Raw genomic sequence first — 21,706 nt, 5'->3', positions numbered from 1 at the left:
TTACCAGCTTCAATGCGAAGCCTTGACATACTTGCCTCCACACTGGATTGTACCGACCTAGAGATTTCATTCCCTATAAAAGACATCATCTGTGCTTGTTGAGCATCAAACATAGACGAAAGGATTTCCTTAATATTCTGGGTTGGAATCCCAGTGGTAGCGTTAGAAGCAGTAGCTGCGGCGCTACAAGCCCCTCCACCAACAAAGGACTCATTAAGGGTATCCCCAGGATCCTGACCCTGTGATTTTTGTGCCTGAGCTTTTGCCTGCGATCTGGTTGCTATTTTGGGGCCACCTGGAGTTTGAGAATCCGAGCTAACCCGAGTATTGCACACCGGACAGAAAGGTCTGGTTTTAAGACATGTTGAGAGACAAGACCTATGAAAGATGTGTCTACAATTCGTTTCAAAAAATGTAGACTTCGAGGTTATGGGATTTTGACAGGCTAGGCAAACCAACGGTTCCCCGGAGTTTTCACCCGTAGCCTCACTTTCCGAGTTTTTAGAAGACATATTCTATAGACTATTGATATTCCCGTACGGGTTCGAAATATGAGTTAAATTTTATATTCGGAAAAGTTCCTTCACAAAACATATAAAACAATCAATAACACTGGTCAACACGACTTTTGTTTCAACCGAAGTTGCGGTTGTTTCTAGATGAAATCGGCGAGTTATTTTCAAATCCGGTCCCGGTTTTTCTCCATCAGCTCTTGTTTTTGAGATATAGCTCAAAATCGGTTTTTACGAGTTCAACCCAGACTTTCGTTATTTTCGGATACAAACAAATATTTTTTTGTGGGTTTTTCGACATTAATATATTAAGGAGATTTTGTACGCACGATACAAATTATTTTTGAAATAATTATGGTGAGTATATATCAAAAAATATAGAAAATATACGACGGACCTTGTAAAAATTGCATATTTTTGAGTACTTTAAGCTGTAATTACGTCATCAGGGGAAGTCATAGGATCTTCATATGGTACTCCGGATATGCTTAGGGTGTCTACTATATAGTCCAGTATTCAAATATATAATATAAAGTTCATAGCGCCCATGATTTGGCCATAACCTAAAAATCGCCATGAAGACTGCTAAAGCGAAATCATTTACCAGTGATATCATTGCCACATAAGCCATTTACTTTTCAATGGCATTCTTCATGGTGGTTTTTAGGTTATGGCGGAATCATGGGCGCTATGAACTTTATATTATACATTTGAATACTGAATTATATAGTAAACACCCTAAGCATATCCGGAGTACCATATGAAGATCCTATGACTTCCCCTGATGACGTAATTACAGCTTAAAGTACTCAAAATATGCAATTTTTACAAGGTCCGTCGTATATTTTCTATATTTTTTGATATATACTCAGCATAATTATTTCAAAAACGATTTGTATCGAGCATACAACATCTCCTTAATATATATATGTCGAAAAACCCACAAAAAAAAATTTGTTTGTATCCGAAAATAACGAAAGTCTGGGTAAAACTCGTAAAAACCGATTTTGAGCTATATCTCAAAAACAAGAGCTGATGGAGAAAACCCGGGACCGGATTTGAAAATAACTCGCCGATTTCATCTAGAAACAACTGCAACTTCGTCTGAAACATTCAACTTTTTCAATTTTGTTGAGCAGTGTAATCGACAATGAAATTCGAAGATAACAATGTCAATGCAATGTATTGAAAACGATAAAAGGATTATTCAAGCAAGGTAACGTCTGTTTGAGGATAATAACATATTAAAACTGAAGGCGGTAAAACAAAACAAGCCAACGAATCTGGAAAGAGTATAGATGTAGATTGTCACACTGGAAGGAAAATCAAAATTTTCAGTTTTCTCAGATACGACATGGTAGGCTATATTCTTTAAGGTATTTCAGAAGGGGTCAAATCCGGATATAAATCCAAAAGTTTGCATTCCAAACTCGACTGAAAGATACCTTCAAAGAAAACAGATAAAGATTTTTAGCGATGGATGGTCCTGAGATTCGGGTTATAATGACAGACATCAGGTCTTATCACATCTAAATTCCTTTCATCAAAGGGATCCAAGAGAATTTGACAGACAGAATATTTCAATAGAAATAGATCAAGGAAAGAGTAAGGAAATGTGAAGAAGGAACAGAACAACTCGATCAAGTACGCATAAAGCGACTACGGTCTTATATGGAAATATACATATATCATTTCTACATTGCTCCGCCCCACGTTGGGCGCCATTATTTATAATATTGCTCCTTAAAAGAATTCGAGTTCTGATGTATACATTCTCCAGAGGCTAGAAAAAGATAGCACGCATTGTCCACGGCCTTATTGCTCGTCAGAATGGATGGAGTTCTGTGATTCTAGCAACCCTGAGTAAATATTTGGCAATATTAAAATATTATTTTAGTTTGCGTGCTTGGTAAAAGGGTCAACAGGGTAGTTGACAGAAAATTAGAAGACTCGTGGCTTTGTATCATACGTTAGTTTAATGGTGTTATATTACCTAACTACCCTCCCACCTGTATTACTCACTGATCAATAAAAGATTAAGTTCTGGTAATACCCAAACTACCAGCCTATCAATCACATATGGTTACATCCTCAAACAGACAAGGGAGTATTTAGTTGAAGCTCATGATGAGTGAATTTATTCCAAAATATCTTAGACTATACATTCGCTAGTTGTTAGTCCTAAGACAATAAAGTGACGAGTATTCATTTCATTAAATTAGATTTGGATTTTATATTCGAATAGACTAGCGTCTAATAAACGACAATAGTTTAATTAAACAATAAGTTATCTAATTATAGTTTATCTTAAATTTCACTTATAACTATTATAATTTAAGACATTCAACTATAAGTGGACTCTTAGTATATTCAAAATAGTTCATAATAATAATTGAGTTTCAATGGCACTAGGTTAATTATTCTGTAGACAAAGGGATAATAAAAATAAAGACTTGAAATGCAAACTCATGTAAGATCACTGTCAATTTAACCGAGTGAAATTTTAAACCAAAGAGAGTCATTTAACGTGGACATATATTTAACTATATCGATGTCCCACTGTAATTACTTCTCGATATCAAAGATTGTATCTATCAGAATCATGCATTATTTATCTTAGATTATCATAACCAATATTGAACTATGTTGTGAAAATACAAGAAGTAATGATAAAACAAAATTAAAAATAAAAATAAAACCGTTCACTTACGTTCTTCGCTGCTCGCCGCTGCCGCCGAAAGATCTTTCGCAGAGCTGACTGCATTTGCATTCTCGTGAACAGAAATAGAATTTGATGATAACTCCTCTGTCGATGCTCTCTTTGAATGTTATTAATTTAGGAGAGAATTGTATCCCAATATCTATTCTGTTAAAGTTGACCTAGTCATTAACAGTGGAGAAATTCTGTTAGACTTAACATAATATGTACTCAAATCGGAGAATAGTGAAACAATCTCAACAACCACACAGTACTCTGTTACGAAATGGAATCGGAGATGGTAAGCTTTGTTTTTTTTGTAATCACAGAGATAAATTGGTAATATGTGTGTTTATTAGGTTCACTATTCAACGAAACGGTACCGTAAATATATATTAATAGCTAGGTTAGCTTACTGATATTGTCGATCTCACTAAACTTAATTATGCACGTATGATAATGATGATTTTTTTAAGTGATGTGCAATTTAATTTCAATAACACCAAACTCGGCTCCAATAGGAAAAAGGGTTTAAAGCATTAATTTCCTTAACACTTACTGGTCAACATCTGTAGTTTTTGCACATTGTCTGAACCATCGGCATTTGTTGAAGCAAATGTTTCTTGAAGACTTTGTAAACACTGATGGGGAGAAAATATAATTTCTTACGCCACTATTCTAATGCTCTGCCAGAATTCACAGCCGAAATTCAATATGCTCGAATCGATTGTAGTATATCTTGAGGTACAAACTTTATATTGGATTGTCACTGTCAAACACGGAAATACACTTTATAGTCGAACTTGCAAGGTTTCTTTAGTTTCAAGCACCATAAAGTAAACGATAGACATGTGATCTCCAGGGCAATTACATCGAACTGAAGGTGTTGGCATGGATATTATAAATTTTGTTCTGTTTTCAAATTGTCTCCAGAGAACGTCTGCGTACAAAACCTCTGACAAATACCGCTAACCCAATGGGCTGGTCAATCTGCTGGAGAGTGAACAATTTAGAAAACAAGGAGAACAGAAATTTCGATCGTATTACCTCAACAGAGTATGTCAACCAGCAGAATATGTAGTAGCTGTTCAATGATGTTTTTATGTATATTTAATATAATAGAATGACCACCGACTAACGAAATCAACTAATAAATGGATTGTTTACCATTTTTAGCGATGGATGGTCCTGAGATTCGGGTTATAATGACAGACATCAGGTCTTATCACATCTAAATTCCTTTCATCAAAGGGATCCAAGAGAATTTGACAGACAGAATATTTCAATAGAAATAGATCAAGGAAAGAGTAAGGAAATGTGAAGAAGGAACAGAACAACTCGATCAAGTACGCATAAAGCGACTACGGTCTTATATGGAAATATACATATATCATTTCTACATTGCTCCGCCCCACGTTGGGCGCCATTATTTATAATATTGCTCCTTAAAAGAATTCGAGTTCTGATGTATACATTCTCCAGAGGCTAGAAAAAGATAGCACGCATTGTCCACGGCCTTATTGCTCGTCAGAATGGATGGAGTTCTGTGATTCTAGCAACCCTGAGTAAATATTTGGCAATATTAAAATATTATTTTAGTTTGCGTGCTTGGTAAAAGGGTCAACAGGGTAGTTGACAGAAAATTAGAAGACTCGTGGCTTTGTATCATACGTTAGTTTAATGGTGTTATATTACCTAACTACCCTCCCACCTGTATTACTCACTGATCAATAAAAGATTAAGTTCTGGTAATACCCAAACTACCAGCCTATCAATCACATATGGTTACATCCTCAAACAGACAAGGGAGTATTTAGTTGAAGCTCATGATGAGTGAATTTATTCCAAAATATCTTAGACTATACATTCGCTAGTTGTTAGTCCTAAGACAATAAAGTGACGAGTATTCATTTCATTAAATTAGATTTGGATTTTATATTCGAATAGACTAGCGTCTAATAAACGACAATAGTTTAATTAAACAATAAGTTATCTAATTATAGTTTATCTTAAATTTCACTTATAACTATTATAATTTAAGACATTCAACTATAAGTGGACTCTTAGTATATTCAAAATAGTTCATAATAATAATTGAGTTTCAATGGCACTAGGTTAATTATTCTGTAGACAAAGGGATAATAAAAATAAAGACTTGAAATGCAAACTCATGTAAGATCACTGTCAATTTAACCGAGTGAAATTTTAAACCAAAGAGAGTCATTTAACGTGGACATATATTTAACTATATCGATGTCCCACTGTAATTACTTCTCGATATCAAAGATTGTATCTATCAGAATCATGCATTATTTATCTTAGATTATCATAACCAATATTGAACTATGTTGTGAAAATACAAGAAGTAATGATAAAACAAAATTAAAAATAAAAATAAAACCGTTCACTTACGTTCTTCGCTGCTCGCCGCTGCCGCCGAAAGATCTTTCGCAGAGCTGACTGCATTTGCATTCTCGTGAACAGAAATAGAATTTGATGATAACTCCTCTGTCGATGCTCTCTTTGAATGTTATTAATTTAGGAGAGAATTGTATCCCAATATCTATTCTGTTAAAGTTGACCTAGTCATTAACAGTGGAGAAATTCTGTTAGACTTAACATAATATGTACTCAAATCGGAGAATAGTGAAACAATCTCAACAACCACACAGTACTCTGTTACGAAATGGAATCGGAGATGGTAAGCTTTGTTTTTTTTGTAATCACAGAGATAAATTGGTAATATGTGTGTTTATTAGGTTCACTATTCAACGAAACGGTACCGTAAATATATATTAATAGCTAGGTTAGCTTACTGATATTGTCGATCTCACTAAACTTAATTATGCACGTATGATAATGATGATTTTTTTAAGTGATGTGCAATTTAATTTCAATAACACCAAACTCGGCTCCAATAGGAAAAAGGGTTTAAAGCATTAATTTCCTTAACACTTACTGGTCAACATCTGTAGTTTTTGCACATTGTCTGAACCATCGGCATTTGTTGAAGCAAATGTTTCTTGAAGACTTTGTAAACACTGATGGGGAGAAAATATAATTTCTTACGCCACTATTCTAATGCTCTGCCAGAATTCACAGCCGAAATTCAATATGCTCGAATCGATTGTAGTATATCTTGAGGTACAAACTTTATATTGGATTGTCACTGTCAAACACGGAAATACACTTTATAGTCGAACTTGCAAGGTTTCTTTAGTTTCAAGCACCATAAAGTAAACGATAGACATGTGATCTCCAGGGCAATTACATCGAACTGAAGGTGTTGGCATGGATATTATAAATTTTGTTCTGTTTTCAAATTGTCTCCAGAGAACGTCTGCGTACAAAACCTCTGACAAATACCGCTAACCCAATGGGCTGGTCAATCTGCTGGAGAGTGAACAATTTAGAAAACAAGGAGAACAGAAATTTCGATCGTATTACCTCAACAGAGTATGTCAACCAGCAGAATATGTAGTAGCTGTTCAATGATGTTTTTATGTATATTTAATATAATAGAATGACCACCGACTAACGAAATCAACTAATAAATGGATTGTTTACCATTAATGTCCGATTATCTGCGAATCCAATAGTCATACTCACATAAACGATTGTAGATTACTTAAATAAAAACGATTTAAGAATTACTTCAAAAACCATAGTTGAAAAATATTAATTGGAAAATATTAATTTTGACTGTTGACTGAACTGTGAGATTAATACCGGCAAAATGGCAGAATTTCCTTCGGTTTTGTACGAAGAAGCCATGCAGAAATCCATAAAGTGCACAGCACTTCCAGGCCTAAAAGTTGATAAATTAACTGACAAGTAGAAAGCGTTAATAAACGATATGGGGAGGGAGACTATAAGAGGGAAACAAAGGCCGAGAGATGTCGCTGAAAGCAGTAAAATTGCTTGCTACTGAACGTTAAATTTTGAAATGGAAAATTGAAGCGCAGTTGCATATTACAATTTTCTTTCACTTTATAAATTATTTTCTCAAAAGTAATGTTTTCATTTCTTTCCCACTTCCTATCGTGCTCTTCAGTTCGCATAGGGTTGGTTTCCCATGTCTGTTCATCGCTCTTAACCACTTGTAAACATTTACTCTCTATTCTCTCTTTTGTGCATGCTTCTTCTTTGCATGCAACTTCCTTGCTATCTACTTCCACTTTACCAACGGTTGTTTTTTCAAATTTAGGTTTTTCAATTTCTTTCATTCCCTTACCCTGGCTTGGGGTCTTTGCAGGGTTACCCCCTTCTTCCTGCACCCCATTTTGTATACCCACCTTTCCTTGTTGCCCTTTATCCGTAGAAAGAACATCGCACATATCAGGTTTCATTTTTTCATTTATTTGCAGCCCTGGTTTTAATTCAGGTTTAGAGTCTGCCTTAAAAAACAAATTAATACATTTTTTCCCGAGTTTGTCACAAATTTCAGCTGGGTTCGGGCTCCCATTCTTTAAACACAAAACAATGTTAAATAACTTTAAAAAATCACGCCCAAGCACCAAGGTGCATGGGGCACTATCAGGTAATATAATAAAATTCATTTTCTTCTTAACGCCTCCAAATTCTAAGAACACTAGGATTTGTCCACATATTTTTATTTTTCTGCCGTCTAATCCCTTAAACTTGGACACTCTCTTCTTCTTCATCCTAATTTGTGGGGACACGGACCGAATCACTTTCTGGTTAATAAAGCTACATGGGCTACCGGTGTCGAGTAAGGAAGAGACAAAATGACAATTAGACCCAGTCACACTAGGACCCAAAGCTACTCTTACCTGTACATCCCAGTCGACCTCGTCCTGGTTTGGAACCGCTGCTACTGCACGGAGGGGGCAATGGATTCTTATGTGCCCCATCTTGCCACACTTGAAGCAGGCCCCTGTTTGCCGCTTCTCCGCTCTGCAACTTGTCGCATAATGACCCAATTTTTGGCAATTGAAACAGCGGACCTCCGCTAGCGCCTGGTCCACCTGACTGTTCTTCAGCTGCTTCTGCTTCCGCTCCACCACCATCTTTTCGTACTTCGGTATCAGGGCCTTAAACTCCGCCACTGTGTTCACATTAAAAAAAATCGATGCTGCTACCGATCTCTCTTGCATGCCATCCACTATATATTCCACCAATTCCGCTTCTTGGATTGGTGCCCCATCAGCCAGCTCTTGCATGATTAGGACATAGTGGTGCAAGTTTTCTCCTGCTCTATCCCATTTCCGGGCATCAAGTTTTCGGAGTATCTCTTTTGCTCCGACTGTTTTTTGGAACTCAACTTCCAACTCCTTCTTCAGGCTCAACCAGCTGTTTGCCTTAGTGCGTCGTAGGAAAAGTGCAGCGCTACCTGTTAACATTCGTCGAGCGTATATGAACTTTTCCGCCTCAGTGCACTTTACCACATCTGTGATTCTGTCAAATTCTTGCACCCATTTAGAAATGGTATAGGCATCGTCTCCAGAAAATTTTGGCATCGCCCCTTCCACATCGGCGAATGTGGCTACACTTTTCTTCACTTCCTTCTTTTTCTCCAAAGCACTTATTTCCTTTTCCAATTGCAAGATTCGGAGATGTCTTGCCAACTGCTCTTCAATGTTGTCGGTTTCGCTTTGTGCTGTTTGGGCATGCTTCGATTTGTCTGTTGCCGCTAGCATGCTTGCTGGTTGCTGTGTTTGTAATAGCACTACGTCATCAGCCTGTTGTTGTTGCCCTTCTTGTTGCGATGGTGGTGGGCCTTCAGCTTCTGTTTGTTGTAATGGTGGTATCGACGATGATGATGATGCCCCCACCACTTCTCTCAGTAACTCACGTAATTGTTGAATGGTCGCTGTTTCTGGAAAATTTATTCCTGCCTGCTTTAGCTGGGCCATTAGATTTTCGCGTACCATTTTTCTATTGCGTAGTTGTTTCACACACACACGCACACAGTTCTTTTTAGTTTTTCGTTTTTTCTTTCTGTTTGCCTCACAGCGTAATTAAATTTTTTGGTTTCCTCAGTTCTTCAGTTTTGTTTTTTCTTCAGTTTTTTGATTTGTTTTCTTTAATTTAATTTAAGTAAAACAATTTTGATTCTTTGTTGGCACGAATTTCACAAGTCTTTTCTTTGAATTTTAATTTTACAATGTCGTGGTATTGCGTCCACACCTGAGCTGAACACGTCTTGCTTTTTCAACGATCGCACAATGAATGGCGTCTCTTTATTTTCTCTACATCAACTTAGCCTAGCGTACATTATTTATCTCATCTTATCTATTATGTTTATCTGAGTGTTTTCATGCAACTCTGTGTTAAAATACATTTATTTGTGTAAATACAACTGTGTGTTTCATTAAATATACTGGGTGTGTTCCTAATTCTACTACAGATACTAAAATTTTTTGTTGCAGCAATTGACCATCTACCTTGTTTATTGTGATACGTGAAAATTGTTGCAACTTTAGGTACTTTTTTAGGCAAAAACAGGGTTGTATATCATTCATTTTTGTATACGAAATCATGATAAATTTTGCTTGATTCCGCGCGAAATCACGCAACGCCTTCGAAATCACAAAACGACGCAGAATGTAAACTAATGCTAAGTTTACATTTACGAAATCCACTCGATTTCAACCGTCAATTCCATAGCTCAAACGTCAAATGAAATCTCATCTGGATTTCATTTGACGTTTAACCTATGGATTTGACAGTTGAAATCGAGTGGATTTCGTAAATGTAAACAAAGCATAAGCATTGTTCCTTTACGTGCAAGAATCTTCAAGTTTTACCACTTTTTACTCGAAAAGTGTTGCTTTACTTCAGACACCATACAATTCATATGGGAGCATTTTACAACTTTCACTACTCTTGCCGGTTTTACCATTTTCAAAAGTATAGGAACAGACTAAAAAATAAACTAAAAAAACAACACAAAATAATTAACATTATTAATTAAATTAATATTAATAGTAAAATTTTCACTGTTTTATTAATTAATTGTTTTTATTAAATCTTTTTATGCTTGTTTTGTCTTAACGTTTACTTGAGAAAATATAAATGAAAGAAAATGGAAAAAAAATTTGCAACGAATAACTAGAAGAGGCAACACAACAAACACAGAAAACCATGTACATGGGATTCACTACTTCATACCCCTCCGCCGATAAACTGGACGTCGCCATGTTGAAATCGTGCTAGTCTGACCATCGACAAATCAAGCTGAATTTACCATAGCTCTGTTCCTTTACGTGCACGAATCTTCAAGTTTCACCTCTTTTTACTCGAAAAGTGTTCCGTTATGCCCGTAATTTCTACGCGTAGTTATCTATGACTTTATAGATATCCCCCGTGTAAGCAAACTTTCATAATTTCAATCGATAGGTAACGTTACCGTTACGTAACTTATACCCGTAATTTCTATGCGTGGTTATCCAGGAGTTCATAAATATCTTCCGTGTAAGCAAAAATTCGTAATTTCAATCCATAGGTAACGTTACCGGGTCGAAAACGGCCGTGTTACTTACACCAAGAATTTTGCCTGGTTGATCGTTGCCAATGTGTTAAAAATTGTAAAGCACTTATATCTGGCAATGTTTTTACGAAATCATGAATGAAAATCAAAAATGTTACATGTTTTCAAAATTTACACGCCTCGGTAAATGGCACGTCGTAGAAGTTACCAAACGCGTAGGTAAAGATAACTAGTAGGTAGCTACCCACCCGGTTACCTAGGGCTAGAAATTACGGGCATTACTTGATGTAAGCCATGGTAGAACAATGAAGGTAGTGTAAATACTTCAACAAATACAACTCAAAACAACCACATAGGAATTTGTTTTTGTTTGTAATATTAGTGTTAACTGTACATGTAAACAAAACAAGGAAAGGTCTATAAATTATTGGAATTTATAAAATTATTGGAATATATAAAAATGTTTTCACATTTGATTGAATATTTTGAAAAACTTGAATGAAACACTGAAAGTAGCACTCTTGCAAAAATGTTTGGGGTCTGTCGGTGATGGTCACCTTAGAATTGGCAACGCATCCTGAAGATCGAAAACGTCCAGTGAACAATATTTTGTCCTGTGAACAATAATTTTTATTGCAGTTTGTTTTTATTGTCTATGTAAATGTAAAATGTAGTTGTTAGCAACATTTTTAAAATCTATAAAAGGCCCTTCAGGCATTGATTCTGTCCTTTTTGCTGGACAACTAAAACATGTAAGGTCATTTTAACAACTTGTCATTTTAATTTTATAAACTTAATTTATTTCTATAGCGAATAAACGCCACACATTTTAATATCAAACTTAAGCAACATTGGATTTGTTTTACTTGGTCGTCGCCTTTGTTTGTATTACTGCCGTTTGATGTTAGATGGTTTGTTCGGGTTGTCAGCCTATAGCAAAAAGGGAGCCTTTTATGTCCAATTTACATTAGCAACTTTTTCGTCATTTGGAGCTGTTTCATCATTTATTTGCTAAAACAGGCAACATTTTGCGTCATTTACCATACAAAAATAAATGACGATAGCTGCGTCATTTATTCTAAACAACGCACGAAAACACCATACTATTATAATCAGCCCAGTTTTTTTTGTCATAAACTACCAAAAAATGCAACTGTTTATGATGTCTTTGTTTGTTTGTGTGTGTTGTAGAAAAACAAAAATACTCAAACGATGACAAAAGTGAAAATAAATGTTTAAAAAACTTGCAAAAATTATGTTTTTTTTTTGTTTTTAGAATTAATTTAAGTTATTTGATACACATTTGTGTATTTCCTATTTAATTCCTATTTCTCTTAATAAATATATTGTGTGCGTGTGTTTGTGTTATTGTATAAGTGTATATGTGCGATTTTGTGCGTAAGCAAATGACGCAAAAAACAGATGTAAATACACTTCATTTGATTCTAGGATTTCGTAAAACGAAATCATTTAATGTGCATATGTAAATTGGACTTTAGTGTCAAAGCCGACATTATTTTACTTTATGACTTTCTTTTAATTTGATGCCGGATGAGACACGACAGGGTCGCTAAAAATTTATTGAAAAACTAGAAGCTGTTTCAAACTTTTGTTTTTGAAATCAAAAACTTACTTACTTACTCAGCTGGCCCATTACAGAACATTTGTTCTATAGGCCGAACTAAGAAAAGATCTCCAATTCTCTCTATTTGTTGCTTCATTTTCTGGAATACCGCGCCTTTTCATCTCATCATCCACTTGTTTGCGCCATCTATTCCTTGGCCTGCCAATTCTGCGTGCACCGCCAAGCGGTCCGTGTTTATACACCTTTTTAGCGAAGTCATCATCGCTCATTCTTATGATATGGCCTAGCCAACGCAATCGCTGCATCTCAATACGTTTAACAATATTGATGTCGTTGTACAGCAGATACAGCTCGTGGTTCATGCGACGTCGATATTCACCGTCAACGCAGATTGGTCCGTAGATCTTTCGAAGATTTTTTCTCTCAAACACACCAAGCACTGCCATGACTGCTTGCGCAACTACCCAGGCTTCGGAGCCATACATCAGCACGGGTAGTATCAGTGTTTTGTAGAGCGTTATTTTTGTTTGACGAGATGTGGCTTTTTTTTAAACTGCTTACTTAAACCAAAGTAGCATCTGTTGGCCAATACAATTCTTTTTATTTCACAACTGATGTCGTTTCCCAGCAAAAAGTTTGCATCCGCGGATGCAGTTGAATCACTACAAGTGTACAGTACAAGTGCCGTTGGAGTACATCTTTTTCTATGAATTCACTTATGAATTTTACAAGGGAGCGCGCAGCTAGGATGCGGTCAATTTTGCTTCCACAGCACACAGCTGGGATGTACTCCATTTTCGATCCAAATCACAACTTAAGATGCAGTTCTTTGGATTGAATTTATATGCATTCTTCGGCTTGCATTTTTAATCAGTCTAAAGATGCAATTAAAATTCAAGCCATTGCGAAATATCCCAAAATAAATAAAATGCATTTATTATTTGTGTAAAACAAGAACACAAAGAACTTTATTATATAAACACAAATTAAAAAAAAAGTTTCCATAAAATTCAATCACATTTGAGCTTACTTCCTCCGTTCTCAATTTAATCCAAGCGCATCTGATTTTGCTTCATCATCCTAAAGGTTTTTTATGTTGACTTCCCATCACTAGTTCAGCTTTCGACATGGACTCCAACTGGACTACACTCCATTAAAAGTTTCCGCCTCGTGAATTACCGCAAAAATGTTCGCAACTTAAGTTTTTATTTCTTTATTTTATAACAAATTCTTAGAAATATATGCACTCTTATTTTTAGAATAAATTATTTCGCCGGCGGTGGGTAGGGATCAACCAACTGTTTTTTTTTTTTTTTAGGGATCTCTAAAGCAACTGCTTATAAATTCTATCCAACGGAGTGCATTTTTCATAACTCCGTGTGGACTACATCGAAGGATGTTGTGAAATCATAACTCCACATGCACAACTTCCAAAATTTTTTGCGGGGTTGTTGTGTTTACGGACGGGACTATTGGTGTAGATTGTCCCACTTCTTTTGACGTTTGCCTCTCGTATAACCTTTTCCAGCAGGATGTTAAAGAGATCACACGAAAGGCTGTCTCCTTGTCTGAAACCTCTTTTGGTACCAAACTCTTCGGAGAGGTTCTTTCCTATTTTAACTGAGGACCTCGTGTCAGTTAAAGTCATTTTGCAAAGCCGGATGAGCTTTGCGGGGATACCAAATTCAGACATGGCTTGGAATACCTTTGAACGCAGCGGGCTGTCGAAGGCTGCTTTATAATCGACAAAAAGGTGGTAGGTGTCGATCTTCATCTCTTGGGTCTTCTCCAGGATTTGCCGCAGGGTAAATATCTGGTCAATGGTGGACTTGCCAGGTCTAAAGCCGCATTGGTATGGTCCAATTATCTCGTTGACCATAGGCTTTAGTCGTTTGCACAATATCCCTGACACGATTTTGTAGGCAATAGGGAGTAGACTTATGCCCCTATAGTTAGAGCATACAGTCTTATCTCCCTTCTTGTGGACGGGGCACAGGATACTCAGGTTCCAATCGTCGGGTACTCGTTCTTCCTGCCAGATGGTGCTAACTAGCTGATGAATACACCTTATCAGCGTGTCGCCTCCGGTTTTGAACAGCTCGGCTGGTAAGCCATCGGCTCCTGCTGTCTTATTATTCTTCAGCCGATTTATTGCTGTCTTTACCTCATCTTGGCTGGGCGGTAAACATTCAATACCATCTTCTGGGATTGGGACTGTGGTATCTTCGTCGTCTTCGCTGCTATTGGATACCAACAGTTTTGAAAAATGTTATTTCCATATCCTGAGTACACTATGTGTATCAGTTACCAAATTACCTTGCTGGTCTCTACAGGAGGATGTGCCTGTACCAAAGCCATCAGTTTGATGCTTGACTCTTTGGTAGAATTTTCGAACTTCATTCTAGCTCCTGTACATCTCGATTTTTTCACACTCCCGCTTTTCTATCTCCCTCTTTTTCCTGCGGAAAAGACGTTTCTCCTCTCTCCTTTTCTCCCTGTATCTCTCTCGTGCGCTACGCGTTGCTACGGATTGTAAAGTGGACACTCCTGATCATACCATGGATTCCTTGGTGGAGGCCTCTGGTATCCAAGTATGGATTTTGCGGCTGTTTGCATGGAGTGGGCAATGCTTTGCCATTGCGCTGATATGTTATCGGGATGAGGAGTGCTTTGATTAAGGAATTGGGCTAGTTGAGTGGAATATGCTGTGGCTATCTGTTGTGATTGCAGCTTACCGATGTCTAACTTTCGTGTTGTCTCTGTTTGTACTTTGTTTGCCACGATTAAGCGGGTGCGAACCTTTGCTGCAACAAGGTAGTGGTCCGAATCAATGTTTGCGCCTCGGAACTATCGTTTGATTTCTTGTTTTCTGATCTGGAGACAGCCAGGTGCCCTTATGAATATCGAGATGATTAAATCTGGTACTGCTAACTACCATGTTTTTTGCAGCTGCAAAGTCTATCAGCCTCATACCATTGTCAGATGTTTCACTGTGGAGGCTGAATTTCCCGACTGTTGGGCCAAAGATATTCTCCTTTCCAATTTTGGCATTAAAATCGCCTAGAATGATTTTAAAGTCATGGGCAGGGCAACTGTCATATGTTTCTTCTAAGCGCTCGTAAAATATATCTTTGGTCTGTTCGTCCTTCTCTTCAGTGGGAGCATGTGCGCAAATAAAGCTGATGTTGAAGAATTTAGCTTTTATTCGAATTGCAGCAAGTCTTTCATTCACTGGAGTGAAGCTGGATACCAGATGTTTTAGTCTTCGACTAACGAGTGCGAACATTCCAGGTGCAGATTCGCAGATCATGGTCCTTAAAACGTTTGCGGGGTTCGTCAACTTTAGATGGGGTTGTTTTTCTTTTCTTTCGTTTTTTCATAGTATGCTGTTTTTTCTAGGGGAGGGTTACTAACCCGACGCCCAAACCCACGTTTTTAACGTTCTTATGGGAGAACGCGCGGCACATGTTAGCTCACTACCTTTAACGGGTGTTAAAGGCAGTTCCCCAGGTGACACCACGGGGAGGTCAGTGTCCACTTGAGATGAAAGAGGGACCAAGATAAATCCTCGGCTTTGCCATGTTAAAACCGGTCAGGACCGTTGCTTGGTACATTCCACCCAAAAGCACATGTTTATTAGAGCTTGAATTTTTTCAAATTTAACAAAATACCACACATATTAACAAATATTATACCGCTTCTTTAAGCGGTGTTACAGTGTACGGCACGTTGTTCGGACTTGGAAGAGGTCACATCCCAACAAAAAATTTTGGAAGTTGTGCATGTGGAGTTATGATTTCACAACATCCTTCGATGCAGTCCACACGGAGTTATGAAAATGCACTCTGTTGGATACAATTTATAAGCAGTTGCTTTAGAGATCCCTACAAAAAAACAGTTGATTGATCCCTATCCGCCGTTGGCGAAATCATAAAATTAGAGGGAGTGTATACATTTCTAAGAATTTGTTATAAAATAAAGAAATAAAAACATGAGTTGCGAACATTTTTGCGGTAGTTCACGAGACGGAAATTTTTAATGGAGTGGAGAGCAGTTAGAGTCCATGTCGAAAGCAGAACTAGTGATTAGAAGGCAACATACAAAACCTTTAGGATGACGAAGCAAAATCAAATGCGCTTGGATTAATTGGAGAATGGAGAAAGTAAACTCAAATGTGATTGAATTTAATGGAAACATTTTTAATTTGTGTTTATATAAGTCCATATTTACATTAGGCGATTTTTCTTGCGGCAATTGTAAGTTTGTAGGTAAGAGAGGGTGTTGAGAAGCAAAGGGTTACCAAATGCCTCACCACTCCCTCCATCAAACTGACAATTGCCGCAAGGAAAATTGCCTAATGTAAATATTAACTAATATAATAAAGTTCTTTGCATTATTGTTTTACACAAATAATAATAAATGCATTTTATTTATTCTGGGATATTTCGCAATGGCTTGCATTTCTATTGCATCTTTAGACTGACTAAAAATGCAATCCACAAAACTACATCAAAAGCTGTGCTTTGGATCGAAAATGGAGTGCATCCTAGCTGTGTGCTGTGGAAGCAAAATGGAGTGCATCCTAGCTGCGCGCTCCCTTGTAAAATTCATAAGTGAATTCATAGAAAAAGATGTACTCCAACGGCACTTGTACTGTACATTTGTAGTGATTTCACTGCATTCGCGGATGCAAACTTTTTGCTGGGATAATATAACCCAGCAAAAAAATTTCGAAGTTGTGCAATTGGAGTTATGATTTCACAACATCTTTCGATGTAGTCCAACAGAGTTATGAAAAATGCACTCCGTAACATACATTTTATAAGCAGTTGCTGTAGAGATCCCTACAGAAAAAACCAGTTGGTTGATCCCTACACATTTCTTCAAAAGACAAACAAGAGTGTATACATTTCGGAGAGTTTGTTATAAAATAAAGAAATAAAAACTGAAGTTGCGAACATTTCTGCTGTAATTCACGAGAAGGAAATTGTTAATGGAGTGAAGTGCAGTTGGAGTCCATGTCGAAAGCTGAACTAGTGATGGGAAGTCAACATAAAAAACTTTTAGTATGATGAAGCAAAATCAGATGCGCTTGGATTAATTGGAGAACGGAGAAAGTAAACTCAAATGCGATTGAACTTAATGGAAACTTTTTTTAATTTGCGTTTAATAAAGTTCTTTGTATTCTTTTTTTACACAAATAATAAATGCATTTTATTTATTTTGGGATATTTCGCAATAGCTTGCGTTTTTACTGCATCTTTGGATTGATTAAAAACACAATCCGAAGAGTGCCTATAAATTCAATCCATAATACTACATAAAAAGTAGTGGTTTGGATCGAAAACGGAGTGCATCATAGCTGTGTGCTGTGGAAGGAAAATGGAGTGCATCCTAGCTGCGCGCTATCTTGTAAAATTCATAAGTGAATTCATAGGAAAAGATGTACTCCAACGGCAAATGTACTGTACACTTTTAGTGATTCAACTGCATCCGCCGTTTTTTTTTTTTTGACATCTTACCACTATCACACAGTAACCAAAATTAGAAATCATGCCAGTCTTAAAACATGTTGAAAAAATTTGAAGCCCAAAAAGGATAGGAAAGAAAATAAATGAAATATATAAAGACAGCTATGCAACACACCACAATCCCCACTACCATAGGAAATAACCTACCACCTCGACTGATGACGTGCCGAGGTGCACCCACCCACTGGAATCAAAGTTCCACCGTGGCATCTTGGAAATATTAAGACGCCCCATAGCTACCTCTTTATTATGTCCCCCTCTTCCTTACTCCCTTCTCAACCACTTATGTGAAGAACAACATTGTTTGTTTTCAGTTAAACGTTATAAACATTTCAAATTTATTTGCCACCAAACAGAGTGCTCCAAAATCTGCTTCATATTCGGTTTACATAATTCGTATTCAAAACTAATAAATTAATTTTTGGTGACTATATTGCATATTATGGATATCCTTTATTCGTGATGTCCTTGCTGTTGAATTATCCGATGCTGCTGGACTGCCAGTTGGATGTGAAGTAAGTATACGTTCAGTGCAAGTTTAGGTAAAGGTAAGTACGTGTTCAAGTAAAGGTAAGTATAGGTTAGGTATGGTAAGTATGGGAATCTATAATAAAAGTAATATCTCTTTACTTTTGGGGGCAACTTTTAAGCCAAGAAGGACATTTTTAACAAACTGGGCACTGCAACCTGAGGGAAAATTGGCTCCTGTCGGACTAGTCTGAGCTCATACTAAATGAACGGGAATTTTTCTGCCGCAATATGGCTATAACAAAGACATAAATACGACTAAGATATGACAAAATGCATGCAACAAAAAAATGTTTACGAAACTTTGTATAGAAACATTACCCTTAACAGGTTGCAGTTAATTTAAAATCGCAACCAAGGAGGAACATTTCATGTAATGGTATCAGAAACGAAATTTATGAATTCAAGGATCTATTCAAGAATAATTCTATGTCAATTGGATCGGTAAATTCGGTTAAATACGTAAAAATGTATAAAAGAAAAAAATGTTATATCACCATATCGTGATATAACATTATGTTAAATTCAAAAGCCATTCACTGAAGAATGATAGCAAAAAAATGTCTTATCTTGTTGTATTTATGTCTTTGGCTATAATAAAGCAAATAATTCTCAAATGTCTACCCTCTCTACAATTTATAACGTTTTTCTCTTCTTTTATTTATAGATATTGTGTGTACGTCTGTTTAGGAGTAGATAGTTGAGGTACGTATACAGAGATGGCAGCAGGATACCTGGACACTGCGGATTGCAGGTGTGTGGGCGATGACGGTCCAACGATGAAGCAGGAGAGGTGAACCAAACAGTGACGGCGAACTTTGGCGAAACGGTTTACTTTATGTCAAATGAAACTTTGTTTTATATTTATGCCCGTAATTTCTAGCCCTAGGTAACCGGGTAGGTAGCTACCTATTAGCATGGTACAATTAGAAAGGTAGATGCCTCAGCCCAGCTGATCGAATCTAAAACGTCAAAAAACTAGGAATTCGCCATGAAAAATCAAAACAAAAACCATATGATTCGGTAAGTAAGAGATAGCATCTCTACAGTTTATAGAAAAACACAAACGATAAAAAGAGACAACAAGAGACCATTTGGCGAAAATTTTGACAGTTTACATTACAAAAAAAGTTGCTTTGTTGTAGCAATTCGCCGATGCATCTACCTTTCTTATTGTACCATGGTGTAAGTAACACGTCCGTTTTCGACCCGGTAACTGTACCTATGGATTGAAATTATGAAATGTTGATTACACGGGGGATATCTATGAACTCATAGATAACTACGCGTAGAAATTACGGGCATTATAGTTTTATGCCCGTAATTTCTAGCCCTAGGTAACAGGGTAGGTAGCTACCTATTAGATATCTTTACCTACGCGTTTGGTAATTTCTACGTGCCATTTACCGAAGCGTGTACATTTTGAAAACATGTGGTAACATTGGTGATTTTCATTCATGATTTCGTAAAAACAATGCCACATATAAGTGTTTTATAATTTTTAACACATTGGCAACGATCAACCAGGCAAAATCCTTGGTGTAAGTAACACGGCCGTTTTCGACCCGGTAACGTTACCTATGGATTGAAATTATGAAATTTTGCTTACACGTGGGATATCTATGAATTCATAGATAACTACGCGTAGAAATTACGGGCATTAATGTTCCAATGTCTATAAGTTTTTTTATTTCATGTTAATTCAATTGCTTCTTCAAATTAAGTTTTTTTCTTTATTTTGCGATTTCTTTTATTAGTTCATAAGTGCCTTTTATTTCAGGTAGCAATATAGGTTATGCCATGTTCATACCAGCATTTGAATTACGTCGTTCGTTCTCATAATTACGTACATTAATTAACCCGTTCATACGACATGGTACATAATTCATAGCAACATGATTCATATTTTCATAGTTTTTGTTTAAGGATTTTAAAGAAAGATTTAACCAAAAGACGTGTAAAATTAATTGATATGAACTGAAAAAAATATTTGTCCTTCTTTCAGATATCTATTTAAAATTAAATTATATTATTTTCATTCATGTTTTCTATTTTTTCTCACAATTTTGGTGTTTTCAGAACATTTTTTAATTTTTCTATTTTCAAAATTAACGAGAGAGAGACCTGCCAAAATAACTTTTTGGTATACAGACTTTCTTGCAAGTATTTGATTTGTGTTTCTAAATTCATACGCGAATTTGAAACGATGGACAAGAAATGCAACTGCAATGAAAAAGAAGACAAAATTTGCTATGATTTGAATGTACACTAGTCGTTAAACCGTTTAATTTTCATTAAATTTTTTGCAATTTTTCTAAAAATGTTTGGGTTTTAATACATTTTTAAATTTTGTATTTTTGCTGTCACAATTAATTTATTTCGATAAATTCTCTCATTTGTTAGAGATGAGACATATTTTATCGTCGTTCTGACAGCAATCTAAAATTGAATAATGTACAAAAATCGTTGTTCGTTCTCTAAATTTTGTATGGAAAATGAAGTAATTACATCGTAATTTGGGTTCGAACAACGAATAGAGAGCGAATTAGCCTTAAGTCCAATTTAAATCGAAATCCTAGAATCAAATGAAGTATATTTACATCTGTTTTTTTTTGCGTCATTTGCTTACTCACACAATCGCACATACACACTTATACAATAACACAAACACACGCACACAATACATTTATTCAGAGAAATAGGAATTTCACCACACAAATGTGTATCAAATAACTTAAATTAATTCTAAAAACAAAAAAAACATAATTTTTGCAAGTTTTTTAAACATTTATTTTCACTTTTGTTATCGTTTGAATATTTTTGTTTTTCTACAACACACACAAACAAACAAAGACATCATAAACAGTTGCATTTTTTGGTAGTTTATGACAAAAAAACTGGGCTGCTTATAATAGTATGGTGTTTTCGTGCGTTGTTTAGAATAAATGACGTAGCTATCGTCATTTATTTTTGTATGGTAAATGACGCAAAATGTTGCCTGTTTTAGCAAATAAATGACGAAACAGCTCCAAATGACGAAAAAGTTGCTAATGTAAATTGGACATTAGTATGAACAAGACATTAATGCTAAGTTTACATTTACGAAATCCACTCGATTTCAACTGTCAATTCCATAGCTCAAACGTCAAATGAAATCTCATCTGGATTTCATTTGACGTGTATCCTATGGATTTGACAGTTGAAATCGAGTGGATTTCGTAAATGTAAACTTAGCATAAGTCTTTCTTAATTCAGATCATGGCAGAACTACCAGGTAGTGGCATCGTAAAATTTTGAATATGTTATGTCAAAACTTTCTTTATGTTGTTGGGGAAATTACAACAAAAATTATTTTTTTATAAAGGGATTTGACTTTTCATATTCGATCAGCTGGTGTGA

General features: G+C 36.1%; 1 protein-coding gene across 1 annotated transcript; it reads right to left on the bottom strand.

Moving 5' to 3' along the window:
- Positions 1-7,548: 7,548 nt before the first annotated feature.
- LOC141390871 (uncharacterized) lies at positions 7,549-9,387 on the bottom strand. Its single transcript, XM_073963813.1, has 2 exons — positions 8,004-9,387; positions 7,549-7,929 (listed from the first exon to the last, which is right to left on the bottom strand). The coding sequence occupies exons 1-2, from the start codon at positions 9,102-9,104 to the stop codon at positions 7,921-7,923; spliced, it is 1,110 nt and encodes a 369-aa protein (XP_073819914.1). The 5' UTR covers positions 9,105-9,387; the 3' UTR covers positions 7,549-7,920.
- Between the last annotated feature and the right edge of the window lie 12,319 nt (positions 9,388-21,706).

Source organism: Musca autumnalis, unplaced genomic scaffold (genome assembly GCF_047663935.1).
Source record: "Musca autumnalis isolate F117 unplaced genomic scaffold, ASM4766393v1 scaffold_1, whole genome shotgun sequence".
Taxonomy (NCBI): Eukaryota; Metazoa; Arthropoda; class Insecta; order Diptera; family Muscidae; genus Musca; species Musca autumnalis.
The sequence above is the reverse complement of the archived record's forward strand: the minus strand, read 5'-3'. Positions and strand labels throughout refer to the sequence as shown.